We start from the raw sequence: 23,477 nt of genomic DNA on the forward strand, positions 1-23,477 counted from the left end.
AATACACTAACTGGGTATTATTCTGAAAGTGCCAATTGTACATTTTCTGTACTATCAGCTGTTTCCCCCACCTATTTTGACATTGTTAAACACAAGACAAAAACATTACAAAGTCACTAAAACATTAAAAAACGGAAACCTAAGACAGGCATGATAACCGCAAGACAAAATATATTATTTTGCTAGGAAAACTGACTTTATTATGTTTATTTGGGATATCTGTTTTTTGTGTTGTCACAGCTCATTCTTCAATTTTTTTTTGCTCTCATGATTAAAGCTTCTATTTAATAAAATTAACTCTGTCATGATCAAGCATCTATGTAATAAAACTCGAAACACAATACGGAACATTACATTAATTTCTATTAAATTCAAGGATTGCAAATTTCAGGATAAGATTTGCTGTGTCCCAATTGGGGAATTGTTTTTAAGTTTTATTTGAGTGATAATCCGCAAATCTATCTGTTCTTTGGAAATGCAAACGTGAGATGGAGATAGCAATTGTTCAGGATTGAGCCAATGTTGGTGATAGCATCTTTGCCTTTCAATTGCATTTTCAATCCCCACTTTATAAGAGAACTGTTCATTGCTCTAAGATTCCAGTCTTACAATGGGCTGGTTGAACTGGATTCACCAGTACCTCAACACGGGCAGCTTCAGAGAACAGCCGGATTTATCACCAATCATTGGGCAGGAGTTAATCTCAGATCTCCATATGAGAACGGGAGCGACAACTAAACTATCTACATTTTTGTCTTAATGCAATTTAGAGGCTGACAGCAAATCCATTTCAAAATGTTGTCACATGAACCACAGTCATGAAACAAGCTACTTCAGAACATCTTCATGCTTTATTTCACAATTATTAAAACATCTCACTTGTCACATATACAAAATAGGAATACTTTTAATTTTTATGTTTTTGTTTTTAGAACTGTTGCCTCTTTTTCCTGTTCAGCTGGACTGAAAGTGCGTTGCTAAAAGCACAAACACCTGAAATTATGAAATGGAAATGGCAAGGAGGGTATCCACATGTTTAATTTGGGAATAGACAAGAGGATTCCATGATATTAGCCAATGGATTTTACTGAAAATAAAACCATTGTACAACTTAATACAGCGGAAATGTTCTTCTCACATAGTGACAATTTTAATCATGGCATGGGACATTTGGTTAGCACCACAGTTAGTAAGTACTTCAAGTAGGTTATCTGCACACTTCAATACCACTTAGCACCTTTACACAATAACTTGAACCCAAATACCACAGTTAATTATGAGAAAGAAATTATGTGTATAATACTTTAAAATAAGTATATGAGGTAGTTTAAACCTTGGGAAGCTGGTGGTTTTAAACTTCCTCTTTGAAAGATATTCAAAGACTACAGATGACACTCATGTTTCATTCTTTTTATTTACTTTCCATAATTTGTGACGTAAACCTTTAGTTCAAGGTTTCACCTGCAATAATCGCTTGAAATTTCCAAGTTGTTGCGAACTGCATTAAAATTGTACGGACAAAACAATGTTCTTTTTGGACATCCTACTTCTCTTTAAGCCCAGACTTAAGCAAGTGGATGGAGCAGAAGAAATGGAATGAGTCAGCATTCAGTTAAAAAAGGAAATGCGGAGAGTATTCTAAGTTAGCTCAAGTTCATTTATTTGAAACAGACTGGGCCAATGTCCAAACCAAATTCTTGTTCTGGGCCACCAATATCCATAGGTGCAATGTCTACAAATGGCAAACGAGATGTTTTCTGTGTTCTGTATTCAATGATTGTCTTGCTCCATTCACCGGTATGTTTCTGTTACAAACAAAATAGAAACAGGGTTATTTTCATGGACAATGTCTCACCATCAGTTAGAAAATTAAACATGGCATGATATTTTGCTGAAAATCCTTTTTTCCCTGTTAAGCAATAAGTCTCAACATGTCAGGAAGCGCGCTCAGTGGTATGTTTGTTTCACATATAAAGGCAGAGTAGCTTAATTTACTTTGTGTCTATTAATAATAATAATGTTAGTCATTGAAGAAGGCTGGCTATTTACATTGTTGGCTATATGTTACACATGTATCAATTTTATTTGAAAACAGATTTTGTAAGATATTGCAGCATCCTATCAGAAGCGGCAAATGTTCTGTCAAAGCACAGATGTGAATCACATGATTTGGATGTGTTGTGGCACAAGGCTCTTTACCCAATTCAACAGTCATGATATTTCTGTTTATTTTACTCTAAGCACAGACAAGTTCTGGTCAGGTCTCAGGGTAAGATCAATGATTATCTATGTGCTTGGTTGGCAAAACAGTAATAGATGCAGAGTCAATACATACATAATATGTACGTTGGGCTTTATTCAGAACAATTATTAAGGTGGAAATGAGGATATTTGTAATATGTAACTACTGTCAAAACTGTAAAGGAAAATAGGAAGTGCAAAGTGAAAGAGAATGAAAAGTTGTTACTAATTCTGAGTACTTATTCTACTAATAGTGATTTAGGAGCAATAAAGAAATATCCAGTACCGCAAATCTCCAGTACCTACAATTTGTTTCATTTATCGTCTTCATTACTTGGTTTCCATTCTAAAATATATCAAGTACATACCAGTCACCAGATACTGACTCGGGTGCTGTGTTGTTTGTACAATTAACACACTTAAGCATAGCTGTAGTTAAAGCAAGTTGTTAGTGCTTACCGTGCATCCGTCTTCCAGAACGCTGTAAGTGAATCTGCTGTTGCCCTCAGCTCGGAGTTCAACATCACTGTTACCAAGGAGAAGTACTGCCTTTTTCAGGCTTCCACTCTCCTCATCCATGTATGCTATGCTGTTCTTGCAATAGTAGGTGACATTCTGGGAAGCTTCATTTGACAGGAGTTGCAGGAAAGTCAGCTGGGTGGCCATAACAAGTGGTGTGATGTGCTCTTCGTTGTAAGTAAACTAGAGGATAAAGAGACTCAGCGTAAGATATCTGGTTTATGATGTCTCCCAGTCCCAACCAATGCTGCATGAAGGGGTAATGTGGTAAGTGATATCACCTTTGGTATTATCACATCAAACAAAAATGTGGTTATGGCTGGCCTTCAGTGGGTGGAAAAGAATACCCTCCTCACAAGGTGAACAACTATTGACTACTTCTAAAGAAATGTTTTGGTCAATATGATAACATCACTGGTGGTAAAAGCACATGCTGCACAATTCCCCCTTTAAGGTTTCAAAATAACCTGCATCCTGTACACCTTTCGTCCACTTACTTGGGCACCATCCTTGATAGTTTCTCCGAACCATATATGTTTCTTTTCTTGGGCATCATTGCTGATCCACCAGTTTCTGCGTTCAATGATGTCTGGGCTGGCATGTACACAGGTCTCTCCAGTTGTGAACTCGCAGAACACTCTGATGGCATCCTGGGTGCAACCTTGGTTAGGATCGATCCAGTAGTAACCTGAAAGTTTCAATTGAAGAAGGTACAATAACACATCAAGGTTCTTGTTCAGCAGTGTAACAGATGTAATATGGCAAACTCTAAACAGAAAATTACAAAACAGAGACTCAAGCCCAAGCTAAAATACTTTTTTCAGATATATATTTACATATAATACACAGAAGATATCGTAGAAATTCTACCCATTAACATACTGTGTTTTCCCCCCTTTTGTTAATATAATTGGGGGACAGTTCCACTGGTGTTCCCCATCCTTCAGTCCTTCACAGGGGTGATTATTCTTAAAGTGTAAGACTGGACATTGAGGGTCAGCAAGCCATATGAATAGAAAAGGGGGACATCACATCCAATCTTGCCTTCACTGATGTCCACATATACACAATTTCATCAGTAGCCACGCACAGTAATCAGGAGCATAACCTGCAGCCAATTGTTTTTTGCCGACCGAACTCAAGGTCACAGAGGCTAACTGTGGTGCTCTCCCATCAACACTCTAACTCAGATCACAAAATCACAAGAGAGATTTAGAGAAAGAATGTCCTTCAGCCCACTTGATCTGATCCTTCCAGAATAATCACCCGAATGCTTTCCATCATAGAACAAAGTTGTGTCTTAAACAAATGCAATGTCTCAAACTCACTTAAATGTAAAATGTGTAAAATATAACTGTACACTTCCTAGTAACCAGCTGACCAAGACATATTAGAAATTGAACCTAGGAAACAACATCTTGACCTGTGTGGGTTAATTCCACATCAAATTTACTGACTGTTAGGAAAATAGTAAAGTCAGGCTTTTGTGTGAACGTACCTGATTTCCATTCTGGATGGCTAAGTCTCAGGTCACGGCATGAGCGAGCTGGGTTTTTCCTTGAGCCTTCTGGGGTGCGGATACTCTCGATTTGGTTGGTCAAGACCTTGAGTGTGCTGTCAACTTCAAGGTCCTTCTCAGTAAGTGCACTATCAGGCTGATCGGCTCTGTAGTAAAAGTCATAGCTTACTTCATATCCACCACCAGAAACACCCGGGGGGCCAGGGTGGCCAGGCAGGCCGGGAGGACCCTGGAGAGGACAAAGAGCAGAGGTTATTTGTCTATTTGAAAATGGTTCTCTGCTATTCACAAAGATCTCAGAAGTAAAAGTTTTACTTTTGTATTTCAAACCATTTTGAAAAGTTTGTGGTTTGATTTCAAGCTGAATTTATGAGTTAATGTCAAGGTTCCTAAGGTTCTGGAGTTTTGTTTCTTAAACCAATGACTGTAAAATTATAAAGCTCTATTTCACACTAAGAAAAGTTTGTTGCTGATATGCCTATATTTGCTAAAGAAAAGGGATCCTTCACATTGAAACATAGAACTGGCGATTGAAAAAGTGGGCTAACTTTTGTTGCAGTGCATTCTTCTATAGCCAAGTTACCACAATGTTTTATATAAACAATACTCATGATGCATTCTTACTCCAACTTCCTTGGAAGCATTGCTTTCTCTTTTCGAACAGGGCCATGGTAGGACCACCACCTCCGACAATGCAGTGCTCCTCCAGCACTGAATTAGTGTCAATCTAGATTGTGAGTTTAAAGTCCTGATGCAGGACTTGAACACATAACCTTCTGACTCAGAGGCAGTAACTGAGTCAGGTTGACAAGGTTATGGGGGAAGAATGCCTGGATTTGTACTTTTTGCTCCCATTTGCAAGCATTTGAGGAACTTTGGATGTATGTTTTAATATTATTAAAGAGAGAGTCATGCTGTCAGCTCTTTAATAACATTACAAATGGTCTGTTGAAAATGTACGATGTCCTAAGACGGCACAAATGATTTCTCTGGCACACTGACATCAGCTTACTATCAAATGAATAACCATTTCTTCAAGGGTGAGTGACAGAAATCACCAACAAGTTGCTTGGCTATCCAACCAAGCCTAATCCTATCCTCACCTGACAGCCACCTACATTCACTTCCTAGAAGAGTCACTGTAAGGTGCTGCCTACATTTTATATATCATATGAATATCAATGATACTTAATATAAAATCTAACAAAACAGATTTCCTCTGAAATTAATGGAAAGGTGGAAGAGCATTTACACTCAATCACTGCATACAATAAATGAGGTTTAGACTTATCAGGTATAGATTTATGACAAGCAAAATGTATTGGTACAATTGGTTTGTGTTTATAATTTGAGGCAAAACTTCAACTTACACTAGGTCCAAGGTTGCCAGGACGTCCACGGTGACCGGGAGGGCCAATAGGTCCTGTGTGTCCAGCTGACCCGTCTTTGCCATGTGCACCATGTGGACCAATGGGGCCCTGGAATCAAAACGTAGTCATTTATTTCATTGTTGGTTTATTGCCTACTGGTTGGCACAATTGTCAAAGCAATAATGCTCTTACTTACCCTCATGCCATTAGGACCAGCAGGTCCAGCAGTACCTGGCTCACCAGATTGTCCCTATTAAAGTATGGAGCTCAATTAGTAACCCAGTCAATATGAACAAAACAACAGAATGGAATAAAAATCAATAATCAGAAGAATTACTAACGGCAACACCGGGAAGACCCTGGAGACCACCGTTTCCTCTCAATCCCTTCATGCCTCTGACACCAGCTTCACCACCTTCACCTTTGTCTCCACGTGGACCTTGTGGGCCCTACAAAACAGAACCATCAAGAGGTTAGGTCAAGTCACAGGTATAGCAATTGGCTGCTGTGTTTCGCCCACAAAACATATAGTCAATCCCCTTTACAGTAAATTCTGTGAAGTGCTTTGAAACGTCTAGAAGATGCGAAAAGGCACTATATCAAATGCGAGGATTATTTTATTACAACAATGATTTAAGAAAACATTTCAATTTTTTGATCATTACCTTTAATACAAGGACAGACACTAAAAGCTACAACCTTGCATTTATATAGCGCCATTCACTCCGGACGGCGTCTCGGAGTGCTTTGTGAATCTGGATTATATGTCATTTGGTTTTCTATAAACAGGAATGTTATTGCTGCTTTGAAAGGTACTTACAGGAACACCTCGTGGACCCATTGGACCAACATTTCCCGTAGAGCCTCCGGGTCCCTGGTGTCAAACAGACAAGCAATTACTCTTCATTAAAAATGCACATTAACACATTGAGACAAAAATAGAAATTGAAATTACTGGCATCTCTCTGTCCTCAAGAAAACAAACACTTACAGGTTCACCGCGATTGCCAGACTTGCCAACTGGACCCACTGTACCGTGGGAACCGGGCTGACCAGATGGACCAGGTGACCCATTGCTGCCAGGCTCACCACGATCGCCCTGAATAGGAAACAAAGACGAGCTTTATTAGCAAAGCAATGATATACTAGAACATCCCCCCACCCCATCCGCCCTCACAAAGTAACACTTTAAGACTGTAATACACACCTTAGGACCTGCGAAGCCTCTACGACCAGGAGAACCATCGAGACCGTTGTTTCCCTTAAAAACAAAATAAATAAAATAAATTATATTCAAGGACTTTCTAAGTTATACTGCAACAATTTTTTCTCAATGTTTTCATAACTATGCAGTATGTATTATATACGTGGTAACAGTAGGGTCAATACTACTGTATAACTTACATCACGGCCAGATTCACCATGGGCACCAGTCAAACCAACAGAGCCAACGGCCCCTGATGCACCACGTTCTCCAGGACGACCTGAAGGGCCCGTTGCACCAGTTGAACCCTAAATGGAATAACAAGTAAAATCATTATAAAGGCATTCGTTAAAAATCTTGAGGGGAGTCTCTCACAAATAATAAAAAAAAATGCCTCCCAAAGAAGACATTACTTTGCTCTAATTGCTTAGTGAATCAACTAGATATAATGACATTATACTTTTAATATAAACCACAGCAAAGAAATCACTGCATTTAATGAATGAAGCAGAAAAAATCCCCTTGGTACTCCACCACTATTAGAGAAGTTTTGTTTTGCCTGAAAGACTTGGGATCTGACTGTGTTGGTACAGTTATATGATATTTTCCCCATATTCTTTGCAAACAGCGTCAAACATTGTCAGCCATTGGAAACACTATGAAGATGGTCTATATTATAGGGCTAATATTATTCTAACATTACAATTCATTTTAAAGTCACAGTGTGGGAACCAAAACTTTAAGAAATGGCTGATCAAGGCATTTTGAATTCTACAGAGCTCTCTGTTCAATCTGAGACTTCATTTCTAAATTAATATAGTATAGTTAAGATTCATACTTTTTATTGGTTCTTCCACTTTCCTAGAACCAAGGCTTCAAGATGATAACTGCTTGAAGCATTCCAAGGAGATAGATGCTGAGCACAAAAATATCAGGTGCTACTTAATCTATGTGTAAAGTGTTTCATGAACTCCTTAAATGGGTAGATTGGCTAGGAAGGCTCTACTCACACTTTGGCCTGGACCACCTGGGAGACCACGTTCGCCTGATTGACCACGAAGACCAGTGGATCCACGCGAACCGATGTAACCTGAAGAACCATGAGAGCCAGGAGGACCCTGCACATAAATATCAATATGAGTACTTTGGTAATCATATATCTGTTGGTGAAATTAATATGAATTGATAAACAACTATGTCATTTCCCCCGTAACTTACAGAAGAACCTGCTTCACCGGCATTCCCCTTATCTCCATGAGCGCCAACAGCACCCATAGAGCCTGATGGACCTGAGTGACCTTGAGGTCCTACATCACCTCTTACACCTTGTGGGCCAGGATTACCAGGAGAGCCAACGGGACCAGTGAAACCTTGAGGACCCTATAAAACAAACACAAATATACTTGTCACATGAATATGTAGTAACCACTTATTTTAATGCTCTGATATATCCTGCCTGCTGATATAATACATATTTTCATTAATTTTGACCCTTCACTAATTTAGATTCCAAGTGAAAATCCTCTACAACACATTTCTAAATGATTACTGAGCTCTGCTCTGATCCTCCAATGTCACATGAAACAGTTAACCAGCTATAGAACAGCATAGCTTAGAGCTGCACTGGGAATACAATACAATCCAATTTCACATTAATATAGAGACTCTCACATCAGGAGGACATCCCAAAGATGATGCCAAATATGTGGTATTCATCATAGGAGCCCAGTCTAATAATGGTAAAGTTCATCTGGGGCAAGTGAATTTAAAGAAAGAGTTATACCCAAAACTGATCACAAACTGGTTACTGTCAATATCATACATCTATACTGTATACACTACATTAGAGTGAACATTAGGGTGATTCTCAGAAGGTAAGAATATTTACGGACTTAGTGGTAAAAGATCTTATTTTCCACCGGTTCATAAAGTTACAGATATTGACAGTGAGATAGCATATAATGATATGTAGAAAGTATTAACAATTGAGTTTAATAAGTTGCAAAAGGCAGCTAATGATTACAGGAGGATCATTAAACTAAATGATTTAAGGTTGAACAAGCATTGGCAGTATTACAATGGGGCTGAAAAAACAGTTGAGAGAAAAATGAAATAGCATCTTTCACTGAAACAGTATGTGAGCTGCTCTGTTCTGCCTCCAACAGAACATCATAGAGCCCAGATATTGCAGGTCAATGTTTCGTACATTGGAGGGAATGCAATTTATATCTTAAGGTGCTTTTCTGGTGCCATTTCAGCTGTTGTTTTACCAATGATCTCTTTTTCAAGCTTACCGAATATCAATGGTTGGGAAGTCAAATAAAATGTCAGTGACTTACAAATGGACCTGGAAAATATCAACCCAACAATCCAAATCATATTATCTGTAGGAGTTCCAATTTGAGACTCTGAGTCATTATTTGCCAATCAACGTTGTGAATGGTGTATTTTCAACCCCTCCTTTAGATCTTGAACCGGGTCCTGTAACTACCTTGACTTACTATGGAATCAAAATACACCAATAGCTTGGATATGAGCAGTCCCGTAAATTCTGAATTGTGGTGAATACCAGAAATAAATGGCGACACAGTCATCATGCTGAATCCTCCCTGCAGCACTCTGAAGGTGCAACTATTGTAAAGCAGAAACATATGGTTCTGGATATCTGACAGCAACAATTATAAGTTGCATTTATACAGCACTCTTCAAGCAAGATAGCGTCTTGGAGTGCTTAACAATGGCGGAGAAAGGCAAGGTGACCTTAAACCCAATTGAAGAAGAAGCTCATCAGATGTGATCTGAAGATGGGAAAAGAGAGGACAAGATGGATGGATTGAGGGATGGATTTCCAGAGTTTGGGACATAGTGACTGAAAGCATCACCGCTGGTGGTTGAGTGAAGGGTGCGAGTGGTGTGCAGAAGGCTGAAGCTGGCTGAATGAAGGGGACGGTTAGTGGAGAGGAGTGTGAGCAGATTGGAGAGATATGGAGGTGCTGGAGCATGAAGTGATTCGTAAATGTGAATTATATCTGTTCTGCAATAGAGAGTTAGTGAAGCCTGACAGGGACTTGGGTGATGGAGGTACAGAATTTGAGTGAGGATATGGATGGTGGAATTTTGAATCAGCTGGATTTTATAAATGGTGGAGCTGGGGAAATGAGTGAGGTGGGTATTGGAGAAATCAAAGCGGAGATGACGAAAGTGTGGAAAGCATATTTAATCCAGTTTCCTAAAAGTAATCCAAATAGTTTAGTGTCTTTTACTCTTGCTACAGTATCGCTGATCTGTCAAAATTAGTTCAGAAAGAAGAACAATTACTTACAGCTGGGCCAACGGTACCCATTAGACCAATAGGACCAGGGGAACCAGTGCGACCCTATAAAAAGAGTGAGAAAATGAGCTTTAATAATTATTTATTTGAAATCATCCGTTTGAAAAAATGACAAAACAATAATTATTTAACTTACTGATGGACCTGAAGCACCAACAACACCTCTGGGACCACTGGGACCGACGGCACCCTGAGAAATAAAAGATTAATTATAAGTTGAACAGGAATCCGTTCTTTAAGGCTTATGCTAAAGACTGCTATATTAGGAGCCGTTAAATATTTGGGGATCAGGAAGAATGAAAACATTTATTGCCTAAGCTTTCTGTTAATAACATGATCTTTGCTCTTCAATATGCTGCCAATACATCTAAACTTCAACTAACATCCAGAACCACAATGCCTGATGAGCATCTCAGATATGAAGCTATCTCCAAACTTCACTATACCCGAGCAAACGTGTCCGAGTGAAATGAAGCTAATTGTATGGATGACCTTCAGGAGATGTGAGTGAATGCTGACACTTTCTTCTTGGCTCAAAACTGTACAACCAAGAGTTTTAGACTGGAAGGACAGAGGTTGATGCTATAGTCTAAGTAGCGAAGTCCAACTCCAAAATTACTTGAGGTTTAAGTGCATTCTGTAGATCGTTGTATTCTGTAGAATACATTTGTGTAGCACCTTTCATGTTGGGAGGATGTCCCTAGGTGCTGGGGGTCAGGATTGCGGAGGGGGGGTGGGGGGAAGCAGGGTGATCGAAAGCACGGTCGAACAGGAAGGTCTTGAAGGAGGCAACGGAGTGGGGGGTGAGGCAGAGCAACTGCGCGATTGAGTTCCAGAGGATGAGTGTCAGAAGGCCCGCCTGCCAATGGTGGGGTGGGCAAGGTGGGGGACGTGAAGTAGGCCGGAGCCCGGTGAGCAGAGGGAGCGAACAGATCGGTGGGGGCTTAGGAAGTCACAAAGTTAGGGGAGAGCAAGGCTATGGAGGGCTTTGAAGGTGAAGACCAGGATCTTGAACTGTATCCTCTGTGTGATGGGAAGCCAGTGGAGTTGGGCAAGGATGGGTGTGATAAGGTCACGGAGCCTGGTGTGGGAGAGGACACGGGCTGCAGAGTTCTGGATGATCTATGGAAGGAGGATTTGGAGAGGCCGACAAGCAGGGAATTTGCATAGTCAAGCCTCGATGTTATGAATGCATGTATGAGGGTTTCGGCAGTCTGCAATGTGAGACTGTGGCGGAGCTAGGCGATGTTGCGGAGGTGGGGGAAGGCAGAGTGGGTCATGGCATGGATGTGGCATTGAACAATAATAATCCTTGCATATGGTACAGTGCCTAATTATGACAAAATGTCTCAAAGAGTTTCAAAGAGTTGTCTGTAATGTGTAGTGACTGTCAAAGGTGATCATAGCAGCAAATTTGTGCACACCAATGCACAGGCATGAAGTGAAGGACCATTGCATATCTAAACTTCCCAATAGATACTACTATTCAGTGAAAAAAAATTGTTGTAATTTTTCTAAAGGCATATTTTATTAACTGTAGACTTATTAGTACGATTTCTTTACAAAAAAATATTTTTTGATTAACTGCAAATGAAGAACAATATATTACGCATAGTGTGATACAAGGCTGATGAAGTTACTTAGATGGGCTCTGAAGCTCTGTACTTACTTGAGGACCAGAAGAACCAAGAGGACCTGAAGGACCAGAAGGACCAACTTCTCCCTTAACACCACCAACACCCCGTTCACCCTTCGCTCCAGCCTGACCGTCTGCACCCTACGTAATAGAAACAGAACACGAAAAATGAAACTAAAATTGTTTTCCACGTATTCTCAGGTTTCTAAAAATTGAGCAAAATAAAGTAAACGTTTGTTGGGAAATATAATGTTTTGAAACGTACGGGTGGACCAGCGAAGCCAGAAGGACCATTGGGACCCCTCTCACCATGTTCGCCCTAGTAGAGAAAAATCAAACCAATAATAACATTAGTGCTTATAATCTTTCTCCCAGTGGAGCTAATATCATTGCTAATTGTTGATTAAAAAAAAATCGAGGAATACTGCTATCAATAAGTGAGATATTTAGAAAAGAATAGTAGAGGTTAATATTAATATCTATTATTTTACTGTGCATTTTTTAATAATCCTTGCATTTGATATAGTGCTTTTCGTGTCTTCTAAACGTCTTAAAGAGCTTCACAGAATATACTGTTAAGTTAATTGACTGTGTATTTATGGGCGATTCTTGTACTTACTGGAACACCACGAGCACCAGATAAGCCAGCAGGACCACGAGATCCAGCTTCACCCTGAAGAAGAGAAAGGCAAGTTTAGTTATTGTATCATCACTCATCAGAGACGGTAGCAATCTGAAGTTACAGTAGAGAAGCCAAGTATGAGAGGGATATCATAACTGTACCATAATCATGTTTATAAGGGCAATCAGGCTATTTGCGCTGGTAGGCAACATTTTATAATGATTCTTATGATGATGGAAGTAGCAACGGCATAGATTTTTAAAATTTTTTTATAAATTGCGCTTGATTTTGCACCTTATCATGTGGGCAAAGCTCAACGTATTTCACAGGATTCGTTGTGAAGTGCAGTGACTATTTTATAGGAGAACAGCAGCAAAACACCAATAATGGTGGTTGTAATAACAATTAGATTATCACTAGATGTTGGGCAAACATAAAATATTTAGAATTAGAGCAACCCTATCATTAAGTACAGTGATGGGTCCATTTAACATTATTATGAGGAAAACAATTACTGAAGCTCGGTACCATTAGCAAGTTTCAAAGGTGACAGTTATTTGATTAAAATCTCATCATAGGAATATATCTTGTTTGTTTGGAATTGTTTAGGTGCTGCTGTGCAACAACAAAACTGAGTTTGAGGATCAAATCTTTTATAGAGTAAACGTTAACAGATCATATTAGAAAAGGCTAAATTAAATATCATATGACAATGGCATTTCACTGAGCAGAAAGCGGGTGAGAGGAAGAACTCCTTGACTTGTGACAGTTAAAAGTTTTAGTCCAACCTCACCATTCCTGTAAATTCAAAGCTTTTTCATTGCATTAATAATTCTATCAGTGAAAAAAGAACGTAGATGGCATTGTTGTAATAATTAGCACAAGGATAAAGAGTTTTGAAAGTTGCAAAGTAGTTGGTGACACAACTAAATTCTTTACACTGGTAAAAAGCAGACTTCCAGACTGTATGGATTTCTTTCAATTATTTAAATGGAAAACGCAACACAACCTGATGAGTGGCTGACATATTCTAGTGAATTAGAAGCACAGAAAAGTTAGCTGTGATGAGAGGTTTGCATTACTAGTTTGTAGTAGGAAGCTTTCACAATTTCATTTTCAAAACCAATTTACCCTTTCACCACCAGGACCACTTGGACCAGGAGCACCAGTAGGACCATGAGCACCCTATAAAAGAAAAGTTTGCAGATATTAAGATGAAGATTGCACATAACTCTACACTCGCAATCAGTATAAAATGATGAGTGTAAATATAACAGACAATGAGGGACTACTTACACGCTGACCATCAAACCCTGTGTTGCCAACGGGACCTGCAACCCCAAATTCACCCTGTTATCAAAACAAAACAGCATGAGTAGTAGTAAAGGCATACAGTTGCTTCTTAGTATCTTCATACACTTTTCAAGCCATTAATTTTAAAACTTCCAACTAGTTTTATACCAGTGTTTCAACAACAACAACAAGGGTTTCATTTTCAAAGACCTATCTCTTTGACCGCGCTTTCTGTCATCTTTCCATTTCACACACCCCATGGCCTCCACCCTCTTAATTCCTAGCCAGGATTATTAAGCGCATTAGATGTCCACCTGACGTGAAAATATAAATGTAAATTTGTATTATATTGTAATTTTTTTAAATGCCAGTGATCTGCAGGTTGCTCTGGTCACAATCATGAATTTAACCTATTCTAAACATCCCTCTTCCCCTTTACTCCAGTCCCTCCCAACTCATCCCTCCAATAATCAATAAAATGAACATAAAATCAAACTTATATTGAAAACATTTCTAGTTACCATGTAGAACATACTATGTGGAGTTCAAATGATTCCAGTGGTAGAGCACTATATTGTAAATCAGAGGGTAAGGTTTTACATCTCAGTTTTACCTGACACTTAACCCCATCCTTCCTTATTTTGACTGTTAGTTGGTGCATCCAAGTAATGCAATAATAATAAATAATAATAATGCAAAGATTATTATTATTCTCCTGGAAATGTGGAGCACTCTGCATGTGATAGCGCAAAACCTTACTCAAATGGGCTTCCTATTAACTGGTTATCCAGCAGAATTATTGGTGGGGCTGAGCCTTACAAGGGTAAATAGTGAGGCAATTGATAATTGGAAAACGATTATAATGTAAGGCAATATAACTTACCTTTTCACCTTTAGGTCCAGGGCCACCTGCAGCACCTCTCTCTCCTGGTATACCCTGAGCTCCCTGATGACCTCGTTGACCATGAAGACCAACAGAGCCAATTTCTCCCTAATAACAAACAACAACTGGTTACAAAAACTTAGAATTAGTTAATATGAGAACATATTTCTGATTCCTTTGCTGCCATTATTTCAGCGTTAATATAAAATCGTTATATCAACACATAGGGTGATTCTCCATTCGGTATATATATTAACCAAAAAGACCTTGCCTGCCAAGGTGAGTAAATTGATCATTGATAGAAGAAATCATACTCAAAATTATGACTGATTCATAAAGAGATAAGGTCATTTAACACATTCTGTTGATTTGTGTCCTGCTACAATTTAAACACAAGTCCAGAAGGAATTCCTTATTTAGCTTATTTATCCAAATACAATGAACCTCGCTTGTTTTAGTTTATGCTTAGGATACCATAATCAGTATTTCAACTGAGTTATTCTTTGTTACTCTTAAAGCTTGTTGGTAACATACCTTTCCACCTTCAGAACCAGTAGAACCAGAAGGACCACGAGACCCAGACATACCGTGGGGACCAGTAGCACCAAGTTCACCTGGAACACCACGCTCACCCTTAACAGAAACAAATGAAACACATCACTTTATATCATGAACCTTACCTCTAAACAAAGTGAATGTGCAAAACTATAAGAGAAGCTTAACTTACTCTTATACCAGGAGAACCGGTCATACCAGAGTCACCTCGGATACCCTAAAGCAAGTAAGAAAGTTTGTTAAGAATGTAAAACATATAGTTTAAATATATTTACTGTGTAACATTATCCACTTGTTTTACTTCACATTGTTTTCAAGACTCAGTATCTTACCCATTGACATACTATCGAAAGTAAAAAAAACAACTGTTGATGTTACAGTGTGCCAAAAGGTATAAATTTGCTTATAATTTAGTGCTTAAATAATATCACTACATGTCTACAATGAAGAGGCTATCTCCAGTTAGAGGATATGAATATGCTGAATATACAACAAAATTACATTTATAGAGCGCCTTTCACGTCGGGAGGACATCCCAAAGCGCTGAACAGTCAGGTGTCGGGGCCTGAGCATGGGGGAGGGGTGGTGTAGGGGTGAGGGAAGGCAGAGAGGTGGGAGGGAGACCAAAGGCACGGTCGAAGAGAAGGGTCTTGAGATCGGCCTTGAAGGATGCAAGGGAGGAAACGAGGTGAAGGGACCGTGGGATGGAGTTCCAGAGTGTGAGAGCAGAGAGGCTGAAAGCCCGGCCACCGATGGGAGACATGGAGCAGGCCTGAAGAATGAAGGGAGCGGGCAGAATATAGTATAGAATGTAGTAATGCTGAATACAGTAGGACCTTTAGGAAAGGTTAATATGTGCGAATGTATTTACATTTGTCATGAGTGCAGTTTTTCTGGTTTAGAATAAAATGTAATTGGAAGCAAGCATAATCATTTTTGGAAAGAATGCAAACTAAATGTTTGCGAGGTGAGCAAAATAAGCAGTGTAAAAGATTGATCGCTTATTTTTGCATCACTTGTTAACTTAGTAAAAACTGAAAATAATGACAAGTTGGATGACATAGGTTTGAAGTTTGTGAATTTATTCATTCTTATATATTAACATAATTTTATTAATAATTTTCAGATCATTGTGGGCCTCTAATGACTATTCTGCATGTATTCATACATATATGATACAGGCTATTTCGGTTACCTTGCCCTTTTTATATCAGACAGACAGTTTTGTTTATCTTACCTGATCACCTGGTTTTCCAGTCTCACCACCCATACCAGGAGGACCAGGGAGACCCTGAAGCAACATAAATAAACATATTTGATTTAGACACAATTACACTGTCCTTTGATTTTATTTAGCAAAACAAGATTTTTGGTAAACTACCAAAATGAAGGCACTTCTCAGCAGCAATTTCCAAAATATTTATCACCTCGCACTGCTTCAACAACAACAACTTGCATTTATATAGCACACCTCATGCAAGGTAACGTCCCAGAGCTCTTGACAGTGGCGGAGCACAATGCCGAGCTGGGGGGAGAGGGAAGATGACTGTAGGCAAGATGGAAGAGTAAGGTCTTCAGGGCTATGAGTTGAACATGTTGACTGCCTGAGGCAGGTCTGGATCCTATCTCCAGAGGAAACATCACCCAATAAAACAAGCCAAAATCTTTGATGTACTGGTCACCACATATGGGTGGGAAGGACATACTGAGCTATCAGGCCACCTTAATATGATTTCGGAATTGCTGGTGGGTCTGTCTGAACCACCTGCAGAGATCCACAGAAAACAAATTGTAAATCCCAAATTAGGAACAACAGTACAGTATGATAGTTGTTCCCATGTTGCTGTTAAAGTTGTCTGGACTTCCTCACAGAATAGTAAACTGGGGGAGAGGTCGGGGTTAAAGGATTATTAGCAACAATACCTGTAGGCTACTTGAAAACTGCTTCTCAAGAATTCCATAAACAAAATGCAACACTCAGTGTAAAATCAACATACATTCATTCTAAGCGGAGCTGATGCACTTAGATATTAAAATATGATTCCCATAAAGATTTTGCAAGGAATTATTGTCTATGATTGTAAAGTTTACATGATGGAATTCCTTTCCGACAATGACACATCCCCAATTTACTTCAATGCATCATATTTCACCAAGCTTATGATTCAATGTAAGAGACTCATACCTGGAAACCAATGGCACCAGATGGACCATGTTCACCTTTCTCACCAGCTGGACCCTGAAAAGAAACATTACAAATATACATATAATGAAGCTGCCACAGTGATAGCTCCAGCTGATTTCAATCTCATGCATCAGATTTACACAAACCAGTGGTGGCAACCTGTGGCCCGCGGGCCAGAAGTGGATCTCAGAGCCGTCAAAATGCATCTCCCCCCGTCCCCCAACCCAAGAATCTGGGTAAGTCCGTGTTCAATCGGTATAAATCAAGAAATATTCTATCAAGGAAATTTATTTTGTCGGCCGACCATCAAGGTTGGTCACCATTGATCTACACAATATTGCGTAATAGAAAAAATAAATGATTTCACTTTGTAATAATAGTGTTGTGTATTACTTTAAAGTGTTCACGGTTTAAAACACTGAGAAGTTCAGTATATATATGTGTATGTGTTATTAGTTCAGCTGATTCAGTGTTACTGAAAAAGGCCGTAAAAAGAAAATGGGTGCTCACTCTTTCAAAATATGTATAAAAATAAAGAGGATGGGAAAAATCACAAATGAGGAAGCACCTTTCATACATCTTGAATTGTACATTTCGTTGTAGTTTGAATAGTACCAAATGTTATGACCTTTTTCTGGCAGATTAATGTAAATATTTATCACTTTTTCAGTATACAAGTTTTTCCTTGCTGATATCTGCTCGAAACATCTTTTACGCAAATTTCCTTTAATGTTTTACTACTTTCTTAGCTTACTGGACATAATAATTTACCTCATCTACACCCTTTATTATTTAATGTATATTAATGAGGCTCTATGCATCACTTTCTTCACAAACTGTAAATAGCCAATGGAAAGTATATGTGGTTTACAACCATCAATTCAGTTTAACTTTTGAAATACTCTTACTTACAACAACTCCACCGGGACCTTGAGCACCGACTTCACCATCTTTGCCGGGTGAACCCTGAAGGACAACAGGATCAAAAAAACGTCCAGCTTATTACTACAAATGTTCATTTTATTGCCAACATTCATTGCTTCTATTTTTAAAAAATAATTTATATTTGTTAGTTTTTTTAAAATTATTTTTGCACCACATTTGCCATTCACTGCAAATTGGTTTTGTGCTAGTTTTAGACTTTCAGTTCACATGATAATTTATTATCCATCAATGCAATAATTTTCATTTGATCCATGATTTTTTTNGCTCGCCAGCAACATTCGACCTTTAAGTACACTATATGGGCCCTGGTTCTCCACCAATTAATCGGGTAACCGTTCGCTGGGAGTACTGGAGCAGTTACCACCAGTCTCATCAAAACATTAATGTGCGCAGAATTTAACGAGAGAATAGACTTCTATATTATGGTTTCTTGTATATCAAGAAAATTCCTCTTGTTGGATTACTTCACAGAGAGGTCAGTGTATGGATTGGAGTATGGACTACATTGATAAATGGAGTATAACCCTGCTGAGGTTTAAAATGAATGTAAATTCTCAGGATGCAATGTGACGTTAATCTATTTTCTACTTTTTTAGGTATGTTATATTCTGATTTTCTGAGCAACCTGTTATAGTTTCCCTTTTACAAAAATAGGAGTCCACCAAGTAAAAGCTAACACTGTGTGCTTGCATCTTTTCATTATGAAGTACAATTGTTATATACACCCATGAACTGGAATTTGACCTTCTCGGGGAAATATAAAATGCATCAGTCACCTGCTATATAATTTCTTATGCATCAATACAATGATTTCCATTTCAAGCAAATCTTTGCATGACAATTTTAATAATATGAGAATTCTAATAATATTATATTTGATGTAGCACCTTAACATGTTGTCTCGATATCTCAAAGCGCTTCACAGGATTTATTGCAGTGATTGTGTATTTTGTAGGCACACATGCAAAGTCCCACACACAACTGTGAAGTGAATGACTGATTTTATTCTGGATTAGATTGCATCAATTGTTGACAGGAATTAGTGTATTAAATATTTTGTAAATATTAATGTGCATGCTCAAATAGATGGCCGATGTCTGAATTTATTGAATTTGCATCCAAATGTGTAATGTAATTACCCTCCAATATTATATAACATTGGATGGACGGTAGCTGGCTTTGTTAAGTACTACTGATGGTAAACATACCCTATCACCAGTAGGACCAACATTTCCTCTCTCACCAGGTGGACCTGGTACACCCTGAAAAATAAAACAGATACAGGGTTATTTATGATTGAAGCATACCTTCTTTTTTCCTTTTGTATTTATGAAAAGCCGACTTTTAAATTTATTTAAATTAGACGATGTTATGTGCTACTCAAAGTGGTTTCTTTTATTTTATGACTCTAAGATGGTTTGTTTCTGAATTGAATATTTGGGTTGAATGCTACACATTAAACCAAATCTTCCACTTTAATCACCTTATCTACTTGTGAGGCTTCATTGCACAACAAACTAAGAATATTTGGTAACCTTTGGAGCCAAGTCTATCTCTGGCTAATTTCCTAACTAATGTGTCTTTTAAATATCAGTGCTGTACATAATTTCAAATATGCATGTAATTACCCTCCAGACTGAAAAGACACTTTACATCTTTTTGTTAAAGTACATTGAAAATTAGGCGAATGCTGAAAAAATGTGATGAATTGTTTCTCAATCTCAAAAAACAACATAAATGGTTCTGAAGAAATTGTCATTGAGGTTAAGAGAAGACACTGGAAATTGATGAAACATAACCAAAATGTGTATAATAGGCTATGACTTACACTAGTTCCCTTTGGACCGGGGAAGCCCATCATTCCGCTTGGACCTCTTTGACCAACAGGCCCAGGAGGACCAGTTCGACCTTCTTCGCCAGGTACACCCTAAAAAGTAGTCTCAGAGAATGAAACTGCATTCTTCAAAAGTTTGTGTTCAGCAGTCTCCTTTCAACCGTTTTAGTAAAAATGAATGCAAAAATATTCAAGAACAGTAATGCAGCATTCAAGCTATATGCAAAATGCTTATAGCTGAATTAATTCAGTTTAATTTACTGTTTTACTCCCATGCATGTTATTGAGAATTGCAAGAATATTTCAGAAATTACTCTGCATACATTACTCTTTTGCAAATTTTATATCAGTTTCTATTGTAGCACAAGAAATAATCAGCAAATCTAAAACGTTGCTCTAAAGATAATATCAAATATCCTGGGGAGTTATAGTAGGGCAACAAAGAATATGAATCAACTAAGACAGATATTCTATGTTCTCCCAGGCTAATGATCCTCAGGTTTCATCCTGGTTGTGGGATTTTTTAACAATACTCTGAAGTATTCTAAAAAAAAAGTTTTAGAATTCCAGAGAATATAATATTAAAATGATCTTGATTTGGAATGATTGTAAAACTATTGGAGTGGAATCTAAATGAACCGGGGCAGTTTAGCTAAGGTGGCTGAGAAGGTAATTGCTTATTAGAACTCGCAAAATCAATGCTCAATTGGGGCATGATACAATATTCCAAAACATTATCTGATAGGAATTCACTTTCTAAACATACATCTGCAAAGCTTTTCTTAAACAAGTTCAAGGTAATACTCTTTTTTCTTCAATTATTTTGCTGCCAGATCCATACATATATATATCCTTAACACAAATGCTGACACCGACATATAATGTATTCACTAATATTAGACAATAGCAACTGATATAATACCATTATTTATTTGATTAATACAACTAATGTTGATGTGCACTCCTGTATATGAGGCACCTTAACAGATAAACAATATTAAAAGAGATTATTTCACGTCAAATGGTAGTGCAGGTTTATATGACATTGTTACATATAAGTAATAATAAATCTGTCATGTTACTGCATCATAAAATAAGTAAATGTTAAGTGTTACGAAAGCACACAAAGTGCCACTTCTTGTAGTTATTGTAATGAATGGTAATAAATTATTTGAACTGCTTCCTAATTGTAGAAAACAGTACATATTAAAAGTTAGAAATATCAAACAAATCAAGCCTGTTCACTGTATAAGTAAAAGTTCTACGGCATTGAGAATGCATTATCCTCATGCAACTTGCCATGCTCGATTCCAAACCTAATCATAGCTTGAAATAAGCTGTCAGGAATGGGGAGCAGAAAACCTCATAAACAACTTACTGAAGCACCTGGTTTGCCTGGAACACCTGAATTGCCATGACTACCTACGAGACCCTGGAAAATAGCACATTACTGCAAAGTTAGGAAACTTACTGTGACACCTTCATTTCCCACGACACCCGATCTACCAGGTTGTCCTATAAGACCCTAAAGAAGTTACAGAGGAAAAAAAATCTTTCTTTCAATCTCATTTTAACACAGGCAAAGTTTAACATATTTCATAATGAATTCTTGTTGAATTTGCCAATTCGTTTTCATACAGTCATGTGCACATTGCGGCTTCTTGCACATCAAGGAAAATTGGACAGGTTCGCAGAACAGTGAATTAACTGTCAATTCTACAAAAAAAATCTCCAAGGCTAATATTTAAGCAGAGAAAATAATAATAACAATAATTGCCACTTCATAGCAATCCGATCTGTAAAAGTTATTGTTCTAGACAGTGCATTGCTCCCTAAAGTGTCCTCAGCAAAGCTGGATGGAAAATCCCCCCAGAGCTGAAAGCTTCATGTTCAGCAATGAGAAACAGAAAGTCAACACCATCTGATTTCCCTCAAGGCTCGCTGATAAAAGATAACCAGAAAACACATCAAAGTTAAAATGTTCAAACACTATATATAATATATATTGGAAATAAGAGCCACTTTCTGTTGTCTGCAATATTAGCAATACAAGGGAAGAACAAATATATTTCACAAAAGTATGTATGATTAATTAAGATCATAAACTACATTTTATAGGTTTACTTTTAAATAATAATGTATACAGTTTAATGTGTTAAAAAACTGGAAGAAGTTTAAAGTCCCATAAGTAAAATATGATGTAACCCAGCAAACATTTGCTCCTGTTTTACTCACTCTTATGCCGGAGATACCACTTTCACCAGGACGACCAGGATCTCCAGAGGGTCCCACAAGTCCACGAAGGCCAGATGCACCACGAGAACCAGGCATTCCCTGAAAACAACCTCAAGTTCATAAGTGAATGGAAAGCAAAATTTACATTAAATACATGAAAACAGACATTTTAACATGCACCAGGAAATATATCCTAACTATGACAATCAATATATACTATAACTAGATTTTCACTACAAATATGTTATAATTATATGTATCTATATACATATTATGCCTATAGCTATCTATATATTAGAATTATATCTATATACATTTCAATACATTAGAACTATATGTTACATTATATATGTTACATTCTCAGGCCATTGTTACTCCATCTATGTTTAACAATGAAACATTTACCTTGCCACCAACTCTACCGTCACGGCCAGGGAAACCACGGTTACCAGGAGCACCCTAAAAATTAAATGAATCCACATGAATTAAGCATTCAATAAAATGTAAGTGGGTTAAACATTTGGAAAAGTTTACATTTCAAAATATCACAAATATTTCCCCTTACATTAATGCTGCCATTTTATTATATGCTGCATTGTATAGGCTGTAGATGAAATGATTGCGTTTGTGTTATCAGCGTCAGGGCTGTCATTAAAATAACCCTAATCTATTACGATTAAAATGATTGCAATATTAGGATAGCAGTAACAATAATAATCCTTGTAATTGATAAAGCGTCTTTCACGCCGGCAGGACCCTTCAAAGCTTTTATGAGATTTATTGTAAAGTGGATTGGATGTGCATTTTGTAGGGGAGCACTTATAAGGATCTTTAAAGAAGTATAGCATCTCCTTCAATCATGTCAAACTAATCAGGAAGACAGATCTTCCATTAGGTATTTATAATTAGACAAGAATGATTACATGTCATTAAATGGTCTATAATCATTATTCTAAATTAAAACAACAAATTGATTTTACATAGTACTTTTCACATCGGGAGGACATCCCAAGGCACTGAAAACACGGTTGAGGTTGGACAGAAATGAACTAACTGGTGATTTTATATGCTAAAAATGTATGGGTGACAAGACAAGGTTAGTTTT

General features: G+C 37.8%; 1 protein-coding gene across 2 annotated transcripts in view; it reads right to left on the minus strand.

Annotated features, from left to right (window-relative positions):
• Positions 1–832: 832 nt before the first annotated feature.
• col1a2 (collagen, type I, alpha 2) overlaps positions 833–23,477 on the minus strand; it is a 44,398-nt gene continuing 21,753 nt past the window's right edge. Inside the window, exons 21-51 of one of the 2 annotated variants that reach the window (XM_007909256.2) lie at positions 22,778–22,831; positions 22,373–22,471; positions 21,516–21,569; positions 20,132–20,230; positions 19,512–19,565; positions 18,271–18,324; positions 17,359–17,412; positions 16,411–16,464; positions 15,346–15,390; positions 15,153–15,251; positions 14,619–14,726; positions 13,739–13,792; positions 13,574–13,627; positions 12,440–12,493; positions 12,086–12,139; positions 11,854–11,961; positions 10,321–10,374; positions 10,176–10,229; positions 8,072–8,233; positions 7,864–7,971; positions 7,054–7,161; positions 6,857–6,910; positions 6,641–6,748; positions 6,470–6,523; positions 5,991–6,098; positions 5,846–5,899; positions 5,650–5,757; positions 4,259–4,508; positions 3,258–3,448; positions 2,701–2,943; positions 833–1,805 (exon numbers count right to left, since the gene is read on the minus strand). In XM_007909256.2, coding sequence (XP_007907447.1) covers positions 1,659–1,805; positions 2,701–2,943; positions 3,258–3,448; positions 4,259–4,508; positions 5,650–5,757; positions 5,846–5,899; positions 5,991–6,098; positions 6,470–6,523; positions 6,641–6,748; positions 6,857–6,910; positions 7,054–7,161; positions 7,864–7,971; positions 8,072–8,233; positions 10,176–10,229; positions 10,321–10,374; positions 11,854–11,961; positions 12,086–12,139; positions 12,440–12,493; positions 13,574–13,627; positions 13,739–13,792; positions 14,619–14,726; positions 15,153–15,251; positions 15,346–15,390; positions 16,411–16,464; positions 17,359–17,412; positions 18,271–18,324; positions 19,512–19,565; positions 20,132–20,230; positions 21,516–21,569; positions 22,373–22,471; positions 22,778–22,831 — 2,901 coding nt within the window. In that variant the 3' untranslated portion in view covers positions 833–1,658. Of the gene's footprint in view, positions 1,806–2,700; positions 2,944–3,257; positions 3,449–4,258; positions 4,509–5,649; positions 5,758–5,845; positions 5,900–5,990; positions 6,099–6,469; positions 6,524–6,640; positions 6,749–6,856; positions 6,911–7,053; positions 7,162–7,863; positions 7,972–8,071; positions 8,234–10,175; positions 10,230–10,320; positions 10,375–11,853; positions 11,962–12,085; positions 12,140–12,439; positions 12,494–13,573; positions 13,628–13,738; positions 13,793–14,618; positions 14,727–15,152; positions 15,252–15,345; positions 15,391–16,410; positions 16,465–17,358; positions 17,413–18,270; positions 18,325–19,511; positions 19,566–20,131; positions 20,231–21,515; positions 21,570–21,608; positions 21,663–22,372; positions 22,472–22,777; positions 22,832–23,477 lie in introns of both variants that reach the window. The other variant, XM_042346909.1, reaches the window with a different exon arrangement.

Source organism: Callorhinchus milii, unplaced genomic scaffold (assembly GCF_018977255.1).
Source record: "Callorhinchus milii isolate IMCB2004 unplaced genomic scaffold, IMCB_Cmil_1.0 Scaffold2, whole genome shotgun sequence".
In the NCBI taxonomy this organism is placed as follows: domain Eukaryota; kingdom Metazoa; phylum Chordata; class Chondrichthyes; order Chimaeriformes; family Callorhinchidae; genus Callorhinchus; species Callorhinchus milii.